Source organism: Larus michahellis, chromosome 1, assembly GCF_964199755.1.
Source record: "Larus michahellis chromosome 1, bLarMic1.1, whole genome shotgun sequence".
NCBI lineage: Eukaryota > Metazoa > Chordata > Aves > Charadriiformes > Laridae > Larus > Larus michahellis.
This window is the reverse complement of record NC_133896.1, coordinates 59,351,375-59,367,225: the sequence shown is the minus strand read 5'-3', so window position 1 is coordinate 59,367,225 and position 15,851 is coordinate 59,351,375. Positions and strand designations below refer to the sequence as shown.

At 41.7% G+C, this 15,851-nt stretch overlaps 1 protein-coding gene across 1 annotated transcript in view; it reads right to left on the bottom strand.

Moving 5' to 3' along the window:
* Nucleotides 1-7,520: 7,520 nt before the first annotated feature.
* The window catches only part of LOC141737585 (bactericidal permeability-increasing protein-like), a 28,796-nt gene continuing 20,465 nt past the window's right edge, over nt 7,521-15,851 (bottom strand). Inside the window, exons 10-17 of the mRNA XM_074572530.1 lie at nt 14,620-14,793; nt 13,621-13,674; nt 12,460-12,630; nt 11,757-11,824; nt 10,282-10,324; nt 9,213-9,279; nt 8,113-8,189; nt 7,521-7,598 (exon numbers count right to left, since the gene is read on the bottom strand). Of these exons, the coding sequence (XP_074428631.1) occupies nt 7,521-7,598; nt 8,113-8,189; nt 9,213-9,279; nt 10,282-10,324; nt 11,757-11,824; nt 12,460-12,630; nt 13,621-13,674; nt 14,620-14,793 (732 nt within the window). The remainder of the gene's footprint in view (nt 7,599-8,112; nt 8,190-9,212; nt 9,280-10,281; nt 10,325-11,756; nt 11,825-12,459; nt 12,631-13,620; nt 13,675-14,619; nt 14,794-15,851) is intronic.

Sequence of the window (15,851 nt, the reverse complement as noted above, 5' to 3'; positions counted from 1 at the left end):
CTTCCTTGATTTTTGACAGGACCTGTTAATAAATATTTATAATAATAGAAGTAGTTCGTGCTGTCACTTGGTGGCTGTATTCCCTTTTCCGTGCCTGGGGGGGGGCTGTTCTGATGCCAGCTTTCCCTCCAGAATGGATAAAGTGGAAAGCCCAGCAACTGTGGAAGAGAGGAACTGTTCTGCGCAGACTGTTAGAGAAAGGGCAGAGGAGAAGTCAGCCTATTCACTGACACAGGGAGTGGAGAAAGCACTTGGGATAAATCCTTCCGGAGAAACCCTGTTGAAGGGGAAGTGACGAAGTTTTAGACTGTAATTGGTTCTTTTTCCCCCTCCAGTTTTTCCTAAAATGGATGGAAAAGTGCCTCTCAGTGCCTCCTGGTGATTCAACTGTTGATGAATCAGGAAAACCTGATCATCTCATTTAATTATAGACATAGACACCCTCACTTTAGAAAGCACTTAAGATCTTAGCCACGACCTTGAGAAGCCCTCTATGTTCCCTCCCAACATTCAACAAAAGAAAATAATTTTGTGCCAGCAGACGATGTTTTCATATCCCCTAGCCTGCATGTTAATAAATGCATGAAGTTTTATCCAAAAACTTTCCTTGCCAACTTCATGGTCAAATGGATGTTCATTTTTACTTTTTTAATTCCCATTAAACCACTGTTTTCATTACCATTAAACCACTTTTTTTCCTCCAATGGAGAACCATAGCCTGGTTTTCCATTCACAGATAGGGATTTGAATGTTCAAAGTATTTTATAAGAACAAATTAATAAAGGCAACATAATTGCTTTTACTAATAATTTACATATTATTGCTAGTGTCTTGTTCCCCTTAACTTGTTTGGGCTCATCAGCAATGGACTCTGCTGTTTATTCATCTCCTCTCAGAAAATTTTAAGGGGATGCTTATAGCCTGGGACAGTGACTTAATGTCCAGGACAAAAAAAAATAAAATCATTTATCATTCACAGAAGGTTGCCCTTCCCAACGTACTTGGGTGGAACTGTTTTTATTTCATTAAAGCCTTTCAAAAGTTAGGTCTCTCATCTAAGACAGTCATCTTTGTAGTGGAGAGGGATACACCTATCTTAAAATCACTGATCTTAAACCAAATTGCCCTGTAGGGAGTGCTCATCTTCCTCCTGTAACTACAGGATTCTATGTCTACCTCTGAGGTGGGTCAAGGAAGGTAAGCTGAACCTACATCAGTTATATATATATATATTATGTGCCAGTGGTGACCAATCACTGTGTGGTTGTGGGGTGATCCTTCAATTAATATGGGAGCCCCACACCTCCTGGTCATTCTTCAAGCAGAGAACCTACTCCTAAAGACACAGATGCCTTCTGAAAGACACCCATCTTCTGGACAATACCAACAGATAACTTCTCAATAACCAGAGACAATTTACTTTCTGATAGTAAGTTCTGCTAATGGCAGCTTTTCTATAACACTGTGAGCTAGACCTGTCATTCTCTTTGGTGGCATGAAAAAAAAACCCAGCATGCACACTCCCTCCACCTCCCCCCCAAAAAAACAACCCCAAAACCCAAGCAGAAACCCACAATAAAGAAAAGGTATGGGTGGCACCACTGGCCAGCTATGCAGTGAATGATCACTTGGCTCTCCCTGCCTTCTCATGCACATCACACAGGAGTCCTCGGGGGCTCTACAGGATTTACCACAAGGGTAGTGAACAAGTGAAGCAAATTCCCATCCCAGGGCCTTCTGTGACTGGGTTTAAATTGAGATGGAGCTATGCTGTATGAACCATGGGCTGCATGAAGTGTGAAAGTCAGAAGTTGTTGCTGCCAGCAAGGTGTCCCAGGGAGAGTGGGAGAAGCCAACTTGATGGAGAATTTTAAAACCAAAATGGGCAAAATCAGAGAACAGTTTTGCTTTTCCCCCAGAGCTGGGAACAGTGCTGCTCTCTAGAGTTATCTGTCATCTGAGGTTCACAGCAAGAATGGCAAACAGGTCACATTGTGATGGTTTTCCTTATTCCCTACTACTATACTGCATTATGGACAGCTGAAGATACATGAGAGTGTCTTTTCTAGCATTACGTTTATGTAAAAAAATTCTTTAGTTACCACAGGGCTGTTGCAGAGCTGGGATGAAACCATCTATAAGCAGACAACTGCCTCTCCCCTAATACCTGAAAATTTATTTTGATGTTGCTGCATCTTTCACTAGCCATTTTATTATCAGAAGTAACAATATATTTCAAACATCTAAAATCTTTTCAGTCATGACCACAATTACAGCAAACTGCAAAATTGATAACAATGATAACATTGACGTAATTTTTATGTAATAGACAGTTTCAAGTAATCTCACAGAACACCTTTGCCTTTTAGTACAACTAATATTTTCTTTTTAATTTTAACTGACAGAAATTGAGAGGTGAAAGAAACATGCTTCACATGTAGAACAAAAACAAAATACTGGAAGGAAACGTGTTTAACGTAGGCATAGTTCTCATAACTTAAAAGCTCAAAATTTAGCCAGATTTATCCCTTCCCAACAAAGCCACTCCACAATGAAGAGTAATCACAAAATGTATTTGTTACCATACCTCTCCTCCAAAGGCTAAGGAGAAGACCCTTGCTGCACCAGACCACAGGGCTGAGGAAGCTGCTGGGAAGACCCTCTGCAGCCACGATGCCGTCTTTTAAAGGAAAGAGTTGGGAGCTTGAAGAGAGCCAATTGCTGCCACCTTCATCAGTATCACGTGAGGAGTGGTGTCTTTGGTAATCATGTCTCAAACTATTTTGGCTATCCCAGGTTAAATCTATCGCACTAATTTAATTTAGGGACTACGCAGAAGGCTGTGTAAACTGTTGGGTGGGGGCGCTCAGCCACTGGGATGCTGAGCTCGGAGTGACATGCTGCCTTTGTGGCACACCGTTTCAACACTGACTTTTTAGATGGACCTGAGGAAACCCCGATGGAGGCTCTATTCCAGTAGTTCCACAGGAATGATACTGATACCCACGTCTGTATTGTGAAAGAAATGAATGAATGTGCCACTGCTAGGAAGAACAGATGGAAAACAACTATCTAGGCCCATCTGTTCTGAAATTGCTCAGGATATAGAAAATCATAAATTATATATTATTTAATATTATAGTGTATATATACACAATAGTATATATATGTGGTGCAAATATATAGTATCAAGTCCTCGCAGTCAATATTTTCTATTTCTTCTGCTTGCTTATCCAGCTAACCAGTACTTTAGCTAATCAGTACTACTTGGCTTGTCAAAGAGGTGATTTAATCAATTAACTTGCAAATTGATTAAACCAAGCAAATTCCTTCAGGCATGGAGCACTCTGCTGGACAATCTGAGTCACTTCATTGTGCAATCCATGAATAGAAAAGGGTAGAGACATTTGTCAGTCAGTCAACAAATACTCATGCTTTACACAGATTTAACATTCACGGCAGGGAGTCACATGCATAATAATTTCATTATTTATATCTCTGGCAACCGAGGGTGAATAAAAATCACACCCTCTATTACATAAACCTCTGCTGTAAATTTTCTCCACAAGTTCTGCAGTTCCTTCAAAGCAAGGGAAAAGCTCCACTGTTTCCATCCATGTAGATCTCCAAGATTTACAAACAACTGAATTGTCTGGAAACTATCTCATCTTATCCTCATCATATCCTTTTAACATTTTATGGTTCTTCTAATGAAGTACCACCCAGTTCAGTTAAAACTTTCAGCAAAAGTTAACAAAGACAGACTAAGGCTTCCAGAACAGTTTCATCATTTCTTTGTACCAATATAGTAGTAAAAGCCAAATATCTGCTTGCAGACCCCTTCAGATAGCACATTTAAATACACTATAAATAGTTTCTACACTCAAACATTTCACCTTTCAAGGTGTTACAAGGAGCCTCTAAAAGAAATGTTTTGTTTCAGTTTTCTCTGTTGAGCCACCAAGCATTTACTTCAATCTATATGCTAAAGCGGGTATAGATTGCGATCTTTTTCACCCAGTATACAAGAAACCTAATGAGCTTATCAGTATGGTAATCAGTGGAGACTTGTTGCTGCATGTCTGCAAATCACTGTGGCTTTGCATGATTCTAGTTGTTGCCTCTGGCTCAGCGCTCTAGTGGTCCCCTTTCCCTGCCTCTCCCAGTTCTCCCCTTTCGACATGCGCTCTAGTCTGGGCACACTGAGGGACGTGCATCATTTCCATTGTTCTGTCAGTCGGGAAACAATACCAGATCAAAAATGGTATACTGACCAGTAGGTAAGTATAGGATGATACAGGGGAACAGCTGGTGTATGCAGCATCCTCTTTAGTCCTAGGAGGAACGATTGCTTTGTTTGTGAGCAACAGCCAGAGGACTAGAACTTAAGGGTCAGTGTCATGCTAAGCCATGGCTCTGGTTCGAAAAGACCCACTAAACCATGGCACTCCTTGGTTGGTCAGCTGGAGGAGAGAAGAGATGGACACCAGAGCTTTAGTTCTCTTTTTCCCCATCTCATGAATTCTCCCCAAATAGGCAGAAGAAAGTGCCTGGAGTGTTATCAATGAGGGACACCAAACTGTTTAAAAATCTCCATTTCTTTTGAGTTCTTCCTCTTTCATTCTTTTTCTAGTCACTCTTCACCTACGACAGAATAAAATGACTTGGAAGCCCTTCTGTGATTTACTGCTGTTTCGTTTCAGGATGCTTTTTTCAGTAAAAAACTGTAGCAGCCAGCTAGATAAAAAAATTTGATTCAGCTAAAAATCAAATGCAAGCTACATTTCTGTCCCAGTCTGGAACTTAACTTTCCATAGTGTGATGACTGTAGGTGAGTTTTCCTTTCCATACACTTCTAATATCTCCTGGTTGGATGCCTCTAGTGATGGTGACATACGACAAAAGAAAGCTTCCAGTTCCATTTTACAAATATGAGAGGTACAGAATTATTTGGAGATTGATACCCTCGAAGAGCTGCAGCTACTCACAAACAAAGAAGAACTGCTGGATGATGCAGAGGCCAAGGGCAGCCTTGGCTACAGTGAGCATGAGACTGTGGAGTTTCAGATCCTGGGAGGAGCGAGCAAGACAAAGAACAGAATTACAACCATAGACTTCAGATGAGCAGATTTCAGGGACCTGCTTGGCAGGATCTGTGGGAAATTGCCCTGGAGAGCAGAGGCCCAGAAGAGCTGGCTAATCTTCAAGGGCAACCGCCTCAGAGCATAAGAACGGTCCATTACAACGTTCAGACTGTTGAGCAACTGTGGCAGAAGGCCAGCCTGGATGAACATGGAACTCCTGAGTGAACTCAAACACAAAAAGGAAGCATACAGAAGATGGAAACTGAGACCAGCTACTTGGAAGGAACACAAAGATATTGCTTGCACATGTAGGAATGAAGTTAGGAAAGCAAAAGTTCAGTTGGAGCTGAAATTAGTTTGGGAGGTGAAAGGCAAGAGGGAAGGTTTCTGTAAGTACATTGATAGCAAAAAGAAGGCTAAAGAGAATGTGGGCTTATTGCTTAGTGGGCCAGGAGACTAGTGACAAGAAACATAGAAAAGGCCGTTTTTACTAGCAAGACTTATCCTCTGGCCTCCCAGGTCCTGAGCTCCTAGCAGAGTCTGTGGGGGTGAGGCAGCACCCACAGCGGAGGAAGACAGAGTTCAGGATCACTTAATCCACTTGGACATACACAGATCCGTGGGACTGGACAGGATGCAACTGGAGCTGATGAAGGTTCTGCCTGGATGATTTTATTGTGAAACTGCTGTCTATCACCTTCAAAAAGTCATGGCACTTGAGAGAGGTTCCTCAAGACTGGAAAAAGGCAGACATCACACCTGTCTTCAAGAAAGTCAAGGAGATGATCCACAGAAGTCAGTCTCACCTCAGTCCCTGGGAAGGTTATGGAGTAAAATGTCTTAGAAGCCATTTCTAAAACACATGAAGCATAAGAAGGTGACTGGAAACAGCCGGCATAGGTTTTCCAAGGGCAGACCATCCCTGACCAACCTCATTGCTTTCTGTGATGAGCTGACTGGTACTGTGGACAAGAGGAAGGCAGTGGATGTTCTGTACTTTGATTTCAGCAAGGCCTTTGACAGAGTCTCCCTTAGTCTCATCACCAAGTTGGTGACACACGGACTGGAGAAGGTAGGTGGAAAATTGGCTGGACTTCCAGAATCAGCTGTGATCAGCAAAGTCCAGCTGTTGACCAGTAACTAGTGGAGTCCCACAGGAATCAGTAGTGTGACCAGTACTGTTTAATACCACCTGGATGATGGGACAGGGTGCACTCTCGGCAAGTTTGTGAACAACACCGAATTGTGGGGAGCAGTCAACAGGCTGGAGGGCAGGGCTTCTATTCAGAGAAACCTGGACAAGCTGGAGAAGTGAGCTGACAGGAACCACAGAAAGTTAACAGCAGCAAGTGTCAAGTCTTGCATCTAGGAGGGAATAACTCCCTGCAGCAGTACAGGCTGGTGGCTGTTTAGAAAGCAGCTGTGCAGGAAAGGATCTGGGAGTCCTAGTGGACAACAAGTTGAACATAAGTCTGCAGGTCCAGGTCAGTGATCCTTCCCCTCTATTTGACACTTGTAGTGTCCACATTTGGAGTACTGTGTCCAGATGGGCTCCCCAGTACAAGAAGGATATTGACATCCTGGATCAAGTCCAGCAGGTGCCACCAAGGGGGCTGGAGAACATGACCTACAAGGAGAGTCTGAGAGATCAGGCCTATTCAGCTTGGAGAAGAGAGGGCTTGAACGACCTTTTTGTTGTCTACAACTTTTTGATTCAAAAACATAGAGAAAATGGCGCCAGACTCTTATTGGAAGTGTGTGATGATAGCACAAAAGGCAACAGAACAAGTTGGAACATGGGAAATATTGATTAGCTGTTAGGAAAAAAAAATTTACTCTGAAGGTAGTTAAATAGTGGAACAGGTTGCTCGGGAAGATTGTGGAATCTCCATCCTTGGGCGGGGTTCAAGACTTGACTGGACACAGCCCTCAGCAACCTGATCTAGTTAGTCCTGTTTTGAGCCAGGGTCTGTATTAGATGATACGATTCTATAATTCTATGATAATTCATTGGATTTTATAAACCTGTTCCCACTCTTGGTATCCAGTTACAAAGGGACAAGTGAAATTCTTGCAAAGAACAAGGTCTTACTCCATACACAAAGTTTTGCTAACACTAATGGAGATACATTGAATAATGCACGAACTGGTTCCTAAAATTAATAAAATGTGGTGTCTATAACTCTAGTGAAAAGAACCTGTCACTCCTTCTCATCAGTCTGCAACAAGTTTTCTAAAGCATCAATAATAGTCAGCTCCACTCACTGTACTAAAACCAAACAGATTCAGTTTGTGAAAACTGATTAAGAAGTTTTACTAAAACATTAAAAATAGTGATGAAAAGCCATGCTTCTAATGTTATAGCATCTACTCCCTACAAGCCAACAGAAGGAAGACTACATTTTTCTCTTGTTATTGTTTAAAAGTAAAAGGACGTTAGGAGTCACTGTGAAGGTCCTCATCTCCCCCTTCCTCATGTCTGTAGTGAACATCAGTGGAAATCACCAGATGACCCTGAGGAAAGAAGAATGTGTAAAATTACTTTAAATTTTGGATGGATATATTCAGGGTCAGTACTCTGGGACTAGATCCCATGGTAAGGCCCTCAGCAGGGCAGGAGACAAGAAAACTTTAATTAATTTTAGGGTAGGAATGGACTCTGGTGTAAGTTAATACAACCCTCCAAAAAGCTAAATAATACTTACCACAGAGACACTCAGGTTGCCTATGAGCCTTCCTAGAGAACGACCAGAGCAGTGAGGACTCAAGCACCCAATGCTCCTAAGTTCTGCTGGGGATAGCAGAGCTGTCCTTGTGTTGTCCCCATGCTGGCACACCCCAAAGGGCTAGTGGACCCTTTATAACCTACAACTGCTAGGGGTGGGGGGTGGAGTTTGGATTTTATATCTAGTATATAGTTAAAGCTTTACTATTAGCAACATTTAGGTCTACCCGACACAGGAACACACACAAATGCACAGGCCTGAAAAAGAAGCAATATTCTTTAACAAGAAATCACGCTTCTCACCTTTTTAATTTTTATTACAGGTCCAGTCAGGGTAGTGTGGGCCAAGTTAAGAAGAGGAAATCCTTTTCCCAGTTTATCTTCAGAAAGGACAAATATAAATACATTTTAATGTAATAATAAAATGCACTTTAGAAGCATCTTTCTCAAGGAACTCAATTTGTTTTGCAATTTCCCTTTAATCAGCTGTCTTTGCGCCTCTCAAGGGAGCTATTAGTCATACTTGCTAAAAGCCAGAAAATCCTGTGAAAAAGTTGCATACAAACCTCTTACAATCTCTCAGCTGTCTGACACTGGGATCTGACTGCCTTTGCTCCTCTCCAGATATCCACCCCACAAGATCTGGTTTCTGCCGTTTCCCACTCTGACTTACTCTCCATCTTCCTTTCATTTTCTTCTCTACCTGATCTTCTAATCTTGTCAGTCCCTCTCATTCTCATCTATCCCTACTTTCCTGGATCAAGCCCCAGCTCTATTACTATTTGCTTTTCCAAACATCTGACTTCTGCATCCCTCCTCTCCATTCTCTTTCCTTTCTCCTCATCAATAGCGCACTTCCTTCCTCAGCAGCCTCCTCCCCTCTGTTTACCTCATAGGCACCTTCTGTACTGGTCCACCTGCTTCTTTCCACCTTCACCTCTTTCTTCATCATCCGTCACTCTCTGCATCCCACTGAGCTGATTTTCTACTTTGTCCTGCCTGTGGCAGCAGGTGAAGCACAAAGGCAGAGGGAGGCGGTAATGTCAAAGCCCCAGGATGCAAGCGTGCTTCTGCGCTTCCCCAGTCTGGGCCATTCTCTGGTTATGGCTGGGCTCTGTGCCAGGATGAGACTCAAGCATGTCTCACCTCTGCTGCCACTTTGCATCCACTGAAAAGGAAACCCAAGCCCGGTGCTTGGAAGGGAGCCAAGACTTGCTCTGTCCCCTAATCCAGGTGACTGAGAGACCAGGACTGAAGTCCAGCACAGAGCAGACCTAGGTCCGGGTGCAGCCAAATGGACAGAAAACCTCCCATAACACAGTCTTTAAAGCTGGGCACTCCCTTTTATGGTTTCACCCTTGCTTTCCTACCAGCTGTGCTCAGGGACTGGCCACAATCCTTACCATTGATTACTGGGATCACTGCACTCTGCAAAGCATAAGACAGAAAATTCTCCACCGGTGACATCTGCTGAGGGGGAAAACACATTTGGTGATTACTGCTGGATGCCTATGGGATTGCAGCTTCACGGGGGAGATGGAGGGTTAGAAATGGACTGACATGCAAAAAGATCAGAACAGAGCTTGGCACAGAAAATCATAGGTAAAAAAGATCTTTTCTGGTTTAAGTTGCAGCTGAACAATGTAAAATACACATGCCAAAGAGGTGTCCATTTTTCTTGCAATAAGTTAAATCGAAGTCTTTTTTTTTCTCTATGTTAAGCATTTGGGTTGAATCTTAACTTTAGGCATGAAATCTGTTCAAACCCATTTCAGCTGCCAGGACTCAGTTCTCAGAACTGAACAGTTCTCTGGGTGGCAAGAACCGCCCTGTCCTGGTGCTCTCTCTTATGCCGTTGGCATTAACGTCCTCCTCCCTTCACTTAAATATGTGGGTTGGGCTGAGCTGCTGCAGGGTCGCATTGACCATTTCTCAGTCTACAGTGAGTGAGCTAAGCAGTGGCATGGTGTTTCTTTTATTCCCTGTTTTAGACTCTCCTCTTCATGATATTTGGTTGATTCAAGATAATTCCTGAAACTGAGTTTAAGACCGACATTGTATTCACTCCAACTGCTACACCTACTCAATCCGGCTGTGAATTCAGGCTGGCTGTCAGAAACGGCTAGAAGAGGTTCTAGCCCCATGCCCCATGCCTGCCTTTGTGCTGCTGGATACAAAAGTGAGCAGAATCAACAATGGTGACTTGCTAGGTCAATTAACGTTACATGGTAACAACTCCATAACATTTGCAGCCTCTGATGAGGAAAAAAAAAACCTCAACACTCCATGAGGTATTTCCTCTTACTGGAAAGCAAAAGAAAAGCAGAGAATATACTATTTCAAAGCAGACAAAGCAGTGGCAGATGGTGTCCTCAAGACAGACCAAGAATTGTCCAGCAACAAGTTCAGATGAATTTCTTTTATCTCTGAAGGGCTCAGCTACCTTTCCTAGGCACTGAAACCCCAACTTACCTCAGAGGAGCCAAGAGTGGAGTGAAGCAGGGAGAACTGGAGCCTGAGGAAAAGAAGTAAAAGAGGAGGACTGAAGGCACAGAAAGGATGAAGGCACAAGTCATGCACACTGCTTGAAGATTCATTTGTGGAATTTCATACTGATTTCATGCTGATTCACACATTTAACTTTCCCAAAGAGTCTTTGATTCCCAAGAGCTTTTAATCAAAACTAGGATGACTACAAATGAGTTCTAGAATCACTGCGATCTTTCTGATACTAATCTTCTCCTACAGTCATGTGTAGTCCTGGGCTGTGACTATAAGATGTAGGAAATCAAATTTTTCTGAATTGCTATTTCCTGCAATGGCTAAACTACACATTCCTAAAATGTTCATTATAATTCAAATAAACTCATATCCATTCCTAACCATTATGATTTCATAACTTTTTCCATTGATGCGTGTCATGCATCCTCAGATCACTGTAAATATAATCCTGGGGAAAAAAAACATTTTGAAGAACACACAAACACATTCTTGTGTCAAAAGCTCTGAGTGAGTGGCACCACTACTTCTTAAACTTATACTGACAGGCTCTGATAACCCTAAGTCCTCTTTTCCTATTAAAAAGGTTCAGTGACCAAAACTAAGAAAAGACTACTCATATTTTTCTTTAATGAAAATGTAATAGGTTAAAAAATATCATATATTCTGGAATTCTGACCCCACTTGAAGGATAGAGCTAAAAAGAAGAAACACCAATGTGGGCTCCTTGCCTGAAAGTCTGTGCTTCTACCCACCTGGTGCATTTAGGGAGAAAGGGGCTGTAAACGCAGCCCAGCTTGAAGTGTGAATAAAATTTGTTCTGAGACAGCTGAGAAGACCTGTAACTGTAGGTAACCACAAAACCAGAAGATCTAAGCAGAATTTAAAAAGCTCTGGGCTTTGTTTCAAACTAACAGACACATTTCTAGTCTCATTTGTTTGATGGCAAGGTGTCTGCGGTTGCAGTATGTGCTATGTAGTCTCACTTTCCCCTTCCCCTCACGTGAAGGCATACAGAGGGCTAGTTACAGTGGTCCAGTGCAGTATTTGCACTGGCAGTTTTATGATGCTCAGACATGGCACGGCAGCAACGTTTAGAGGGTTTCAAATTAACTACTAAACTTTATTCTTCAGCATCAGCACAGACTGAAACAGATGCCTTTAAGATAACCAATAAATTGAACATTGTCATCTGGAAAGGTATTTAACCTACAGAATGGGGGAGTATCACGTTGCACAAGAGACATGGTTGTTCCACAATATTGTTATATTTCATCTGCAAGATTTAGACCAACCAGTCAAAAGTCTCTTAGAGCCCTGTGAGAAGGAAGGTAACTAATTTTCTTTTTCTTATGGTGAAACAAGCACTGTCAGTCTGACACAATGAAGTTCTGTTGTGTCCTAATGTTGGGATTGTTAATGTTGCTTTCTGAATTTTCCTTGGTTACCTCTTCAGAAGTAATGAGATAATCAACTTCTGTTTGGTTATTGTCAAATTGGCTCTGGTACTGGCTGTCTGCAGGGAAAAAAACAAAACAGTCTTCTGTGACTGTATACACAGATAGATACTGTCTTAGATACAGGCACAAATGCAATTGCTTCTGTGATTGGAAACACAACGTCTAAACTTTTTATTCGGTCAATACATGTAGATAGTGAAATCATTTGTGAATTTGCTGCTTTCTGACAGCAACTGAGATTGCGTGAGTGAAGTGATAACACTAGCCAAATTGCCTCCTTATCATTAGGATCATTTAAGTCCTTGCATGGCTAACATAATTGGTTCACTTTCAAGCTAATGAAAAGATGTCTGGGGACACACGTAACTATTTTACAACAAACAAGTTAGGAAGACCGGGCGTCAGATAATCACATTTTTATATATTACAATTTATTCTTGAATAATCACTCAACCTCCCACGTGGAAAAAAGGGCTTTCATAAGTAGCGCTCTGCACCTGCCTATTAAATTCTACAATATGTGGTGCATGTTTCCTCCCTGTGAAATACAACAGAACATTATGCATATTCGTGGCAGACCAGTATATGCTATTTTCTGCTGATCTCTATGATTTTCAAAGGATCTGGAAGATTACTGTGTGATTTGTTCAGCCCCAGCACTGCATGTTATCTTCTAGCTCATGTTACTTACTAGATTCCCTGTAAAGAGGTAGTGGGTGGTTGAATTTGGCAGAACAGCAAACACTTCTACAGATCCACTGATCTGGAGGATGCATCTGTCTGTGTTTAAACTGACCGCAGGTGGTGATGTAGCCATCAGCTTCAACAGCACTGGGCATGCTGCTACGTAACTCAGAGCAATCTGTGGAATTTCAAAGAGGAAAAAAAAAACACCGAATGCAGAGTTAAGCTTTTCTTAAGCTACAGTTTCTGTGGCTGCATCAGCTCAGGTGCTATATACTGATCCTCTTGTTAATTAACTTATATTAAAAATACCTCATTTTAATTATAACAACTGAAATGACGAAATTAGCGCTGCATATAATCTGAGTTTCAGAGACCATAAAACAAATGATGAAGTTTTAGACCCACCAATATTGAACATATAGAAAGAAATAATTTAAAGGCTGTTCCTGAAATACGTGTTTCAAGAGGAGGGGATTAGGACCACGTGTTAAAGAAATAAGGGAAATGAGTGACTCCAGTAAAAAAAAATAATTAACGACCCTGACAATATAAAGAATTTAGAAAAGAGGCAGTCTTCCAAAACAGCCAATCTTTTGAAAAATAGAGAAACTCCTGGAGGACAGAACTTCAGTTTGCAATGCCACAGATTCCAACTTTCATAATTTTATAGTAAATGTTGACATATTAGGGATTTTTAAAGCATCTCATAGTATCTCAATTTCTCGCATCACATTTATGAATTTAGCTAATCGTGCCAATTACTTCCCCTTGTGTATAATCTCTGGTAGTCATAAATCAGGTATCGTTGCGTAGAGAAGTCAGGCTACCAATAGCAGAGATACCATTACCTTGAACAGGAATAAAAGGACACTGATCTCACAGATGTCTACCACTTAGTCTTTATAACTGTTTTGGAGACTGAGAGCGAATCCAGCACTTAGTGGGGTAGAGAAAGACTAAAGAGTAGTGTGATATAAACAAGAAAACCATAGAGTTATGATGGGGTAGACATGTATGTTTGAATCTTGCACTAATCATAAACCAGCTCAGTTTCCTTGTTTACTCCAAAATTTTGCAAATGAGCTAGTACACAGGTATCAAATTTCCATAAGAAACAATAGCTACTGCTCTTTGTTAAAAGGTCTGTACAAGTAAAAGTACCCACCTCAGGAACAAAATCTTTGCATAAGGCGGTGTTTAGGTTAAAACTAGTAGCAAGCTGTAAACAAATGAAATAAATTAGATCCTTATATCAGCTTGAAAATTAGGTTTTCCTTGGGAAAAAAAAAACATATCCTGTTTACTTTAGTTTTAGATAATCCATGATTTGATTTAGTATTTCCTTGCCCCAGAATGATTCCTAGGGAACCCACAGTGCTCTGTGGGACACAGGAGAGACAGATTTCTCATGGACATGTTTTAGAAGCATGTACCAGTGAACAAGCATTATTCTTGAAAGAACAGACATGGCATCCTGCCTACTTCCTGCCTTTGGGACTTTCTTAGATGAAATATACTGTCAGAGGCAGGATTCAAAAATCTCATTTGCCCTTTTGGTGCTGAGCACTGTGATGATCAGTGCCATTTGTGTCACCAATTTTTATAAAGACACTCGCAGCACTGTTTCAGTTAGCAAAACTTCTTGGAAACTCTGACTACTAATGCCATTGTGGAAACAGCATTTCTAAAATAAGTCTTGTATGTTCTTCACCCACAGCTGAAAGCTTAGTTTCTTTGTACCTGCTTCTTGATGCTCTGTTAAGTCTGAGGGTTTGTTCTAGCTCTCAACACAGCCAGTGTATTTGCTCTGGGCCTCTATGCAGCAGACTGTGATTCAGTACACTTTTTCCTGTCTTGCCCTTTCCTTTCCTATGTGGGATCCATGCAGAGAAACAGTTTTTTTGGTTCTTTCTGCCACTTCTTGCACACCAAGTTCGTATCTGTCATTCCTTGCCTAGAGCTGCCAAGAAGTTCAGACTTAGGTTTGAGAGAGCCTTTGACTATTTTAAATGATGACACACAGAATGAATGTCAGGAATCCCTCCTAGAAATGGTAGAAGTGTGACCCAAATCTGTGTGAAATGGCAAACAATGTGTTAGTCTCCTTTGCTGACTATCCATACTGCTGCTATTTGTAATTCTAATACATGGAAATTTTACTTACCTCTTTGGAGATGGTGATGTTAAAGGCACCTGCTCTGTAGTAAGCCAGTGAAGCAGACTTAAGAAAATAACTGGAGACTCCCAGGTAAAGCATGGAATCACCCTGGTCTGGGAGGGCAAATGGAGCTGGCACGAAGGGAGGGTCTGTGTGATTTCCTACTGGATAGACCGTGCCCTGCAAAGAGTCATTATCAAGTATTTCTAGTTGTAAACATTAGTATCTGTCAGAATGCATTAGCAGTGGTTGAACAGAAAGAATTCTTCCTAAAATGAAGAAACGCTTGACATGAAGGAAAACCTGAAGTAAGCAAATAAGTTTGCAATATGCCCTGACAATCAGCAAATTCAGGCTCTTCTGGAAATACACAGCAATCCCAGAGAAAATCTGGCCTCCATTGTTTCAAAATTTTAATTTGAGCATTCAAGTGAGTATTCTGAACTGCAGCTTATGAGACACAAAAACAATCATCTGGACCACAGTTTCCTTTCTCTTGTGGCAAAGACACATTTTCTAATTTAATTCTAAGGGTGACATTTCATGAAAATCTTCAGGCACACCTGGAAGCACCGCAAGTTGCTTAGGACAGAGACACAAAGGAGATTTTTATACCACCTGACTCTTAGCCCTGGTCCAGCCCCAGGTATCCAAGGCCTAGTTTGGGTGCTGCACAGGTGTAGAACCTTGGTTCAGTTATACTAAGAAATTAATTCTTAAAATGTGAGAAGGTATGTGAGCTCAGGCCATGTTAAGACAAGAAAAATAAGAATAGACAGTAAGTAGTATAATTACTGACACCGTAACGGTCAGTAGCTGAAAGATTCAACATACTGACATGGAAAGGTATAAAACTCTAAGAAAAAAGTTGAGAGTTGGAACAATGCCAACCATATCCTGGGCTGCATCAAAAAAAGCGTGGCCAGCAGGTCGAGGGAGGTGATTCTGCCCCTCTACTCCACTCTGGTGAGACCCACACCTGCAGTACTGTGTCCAGCTCTGGAGCCCTCAGCACAGAAAAGACATGGACCTGTTGGAGCGGGTCCAGAGGAGGGCTGCAAAAATGATCAAAGGGCTGGAGAACCTCTCCTGTGATGACAGGCTGAGAGAGTTGGGGTTGTTCAGCTTGGAGAAGAGAAGGCTCTGGGGAGACTTTATTGCAGAATTTCAGTACTTAAAGGGGGCCTACAGGAAAGATGGGGACGAACTTTTTAGGAGGGCCTGTTGCGATAGGACAA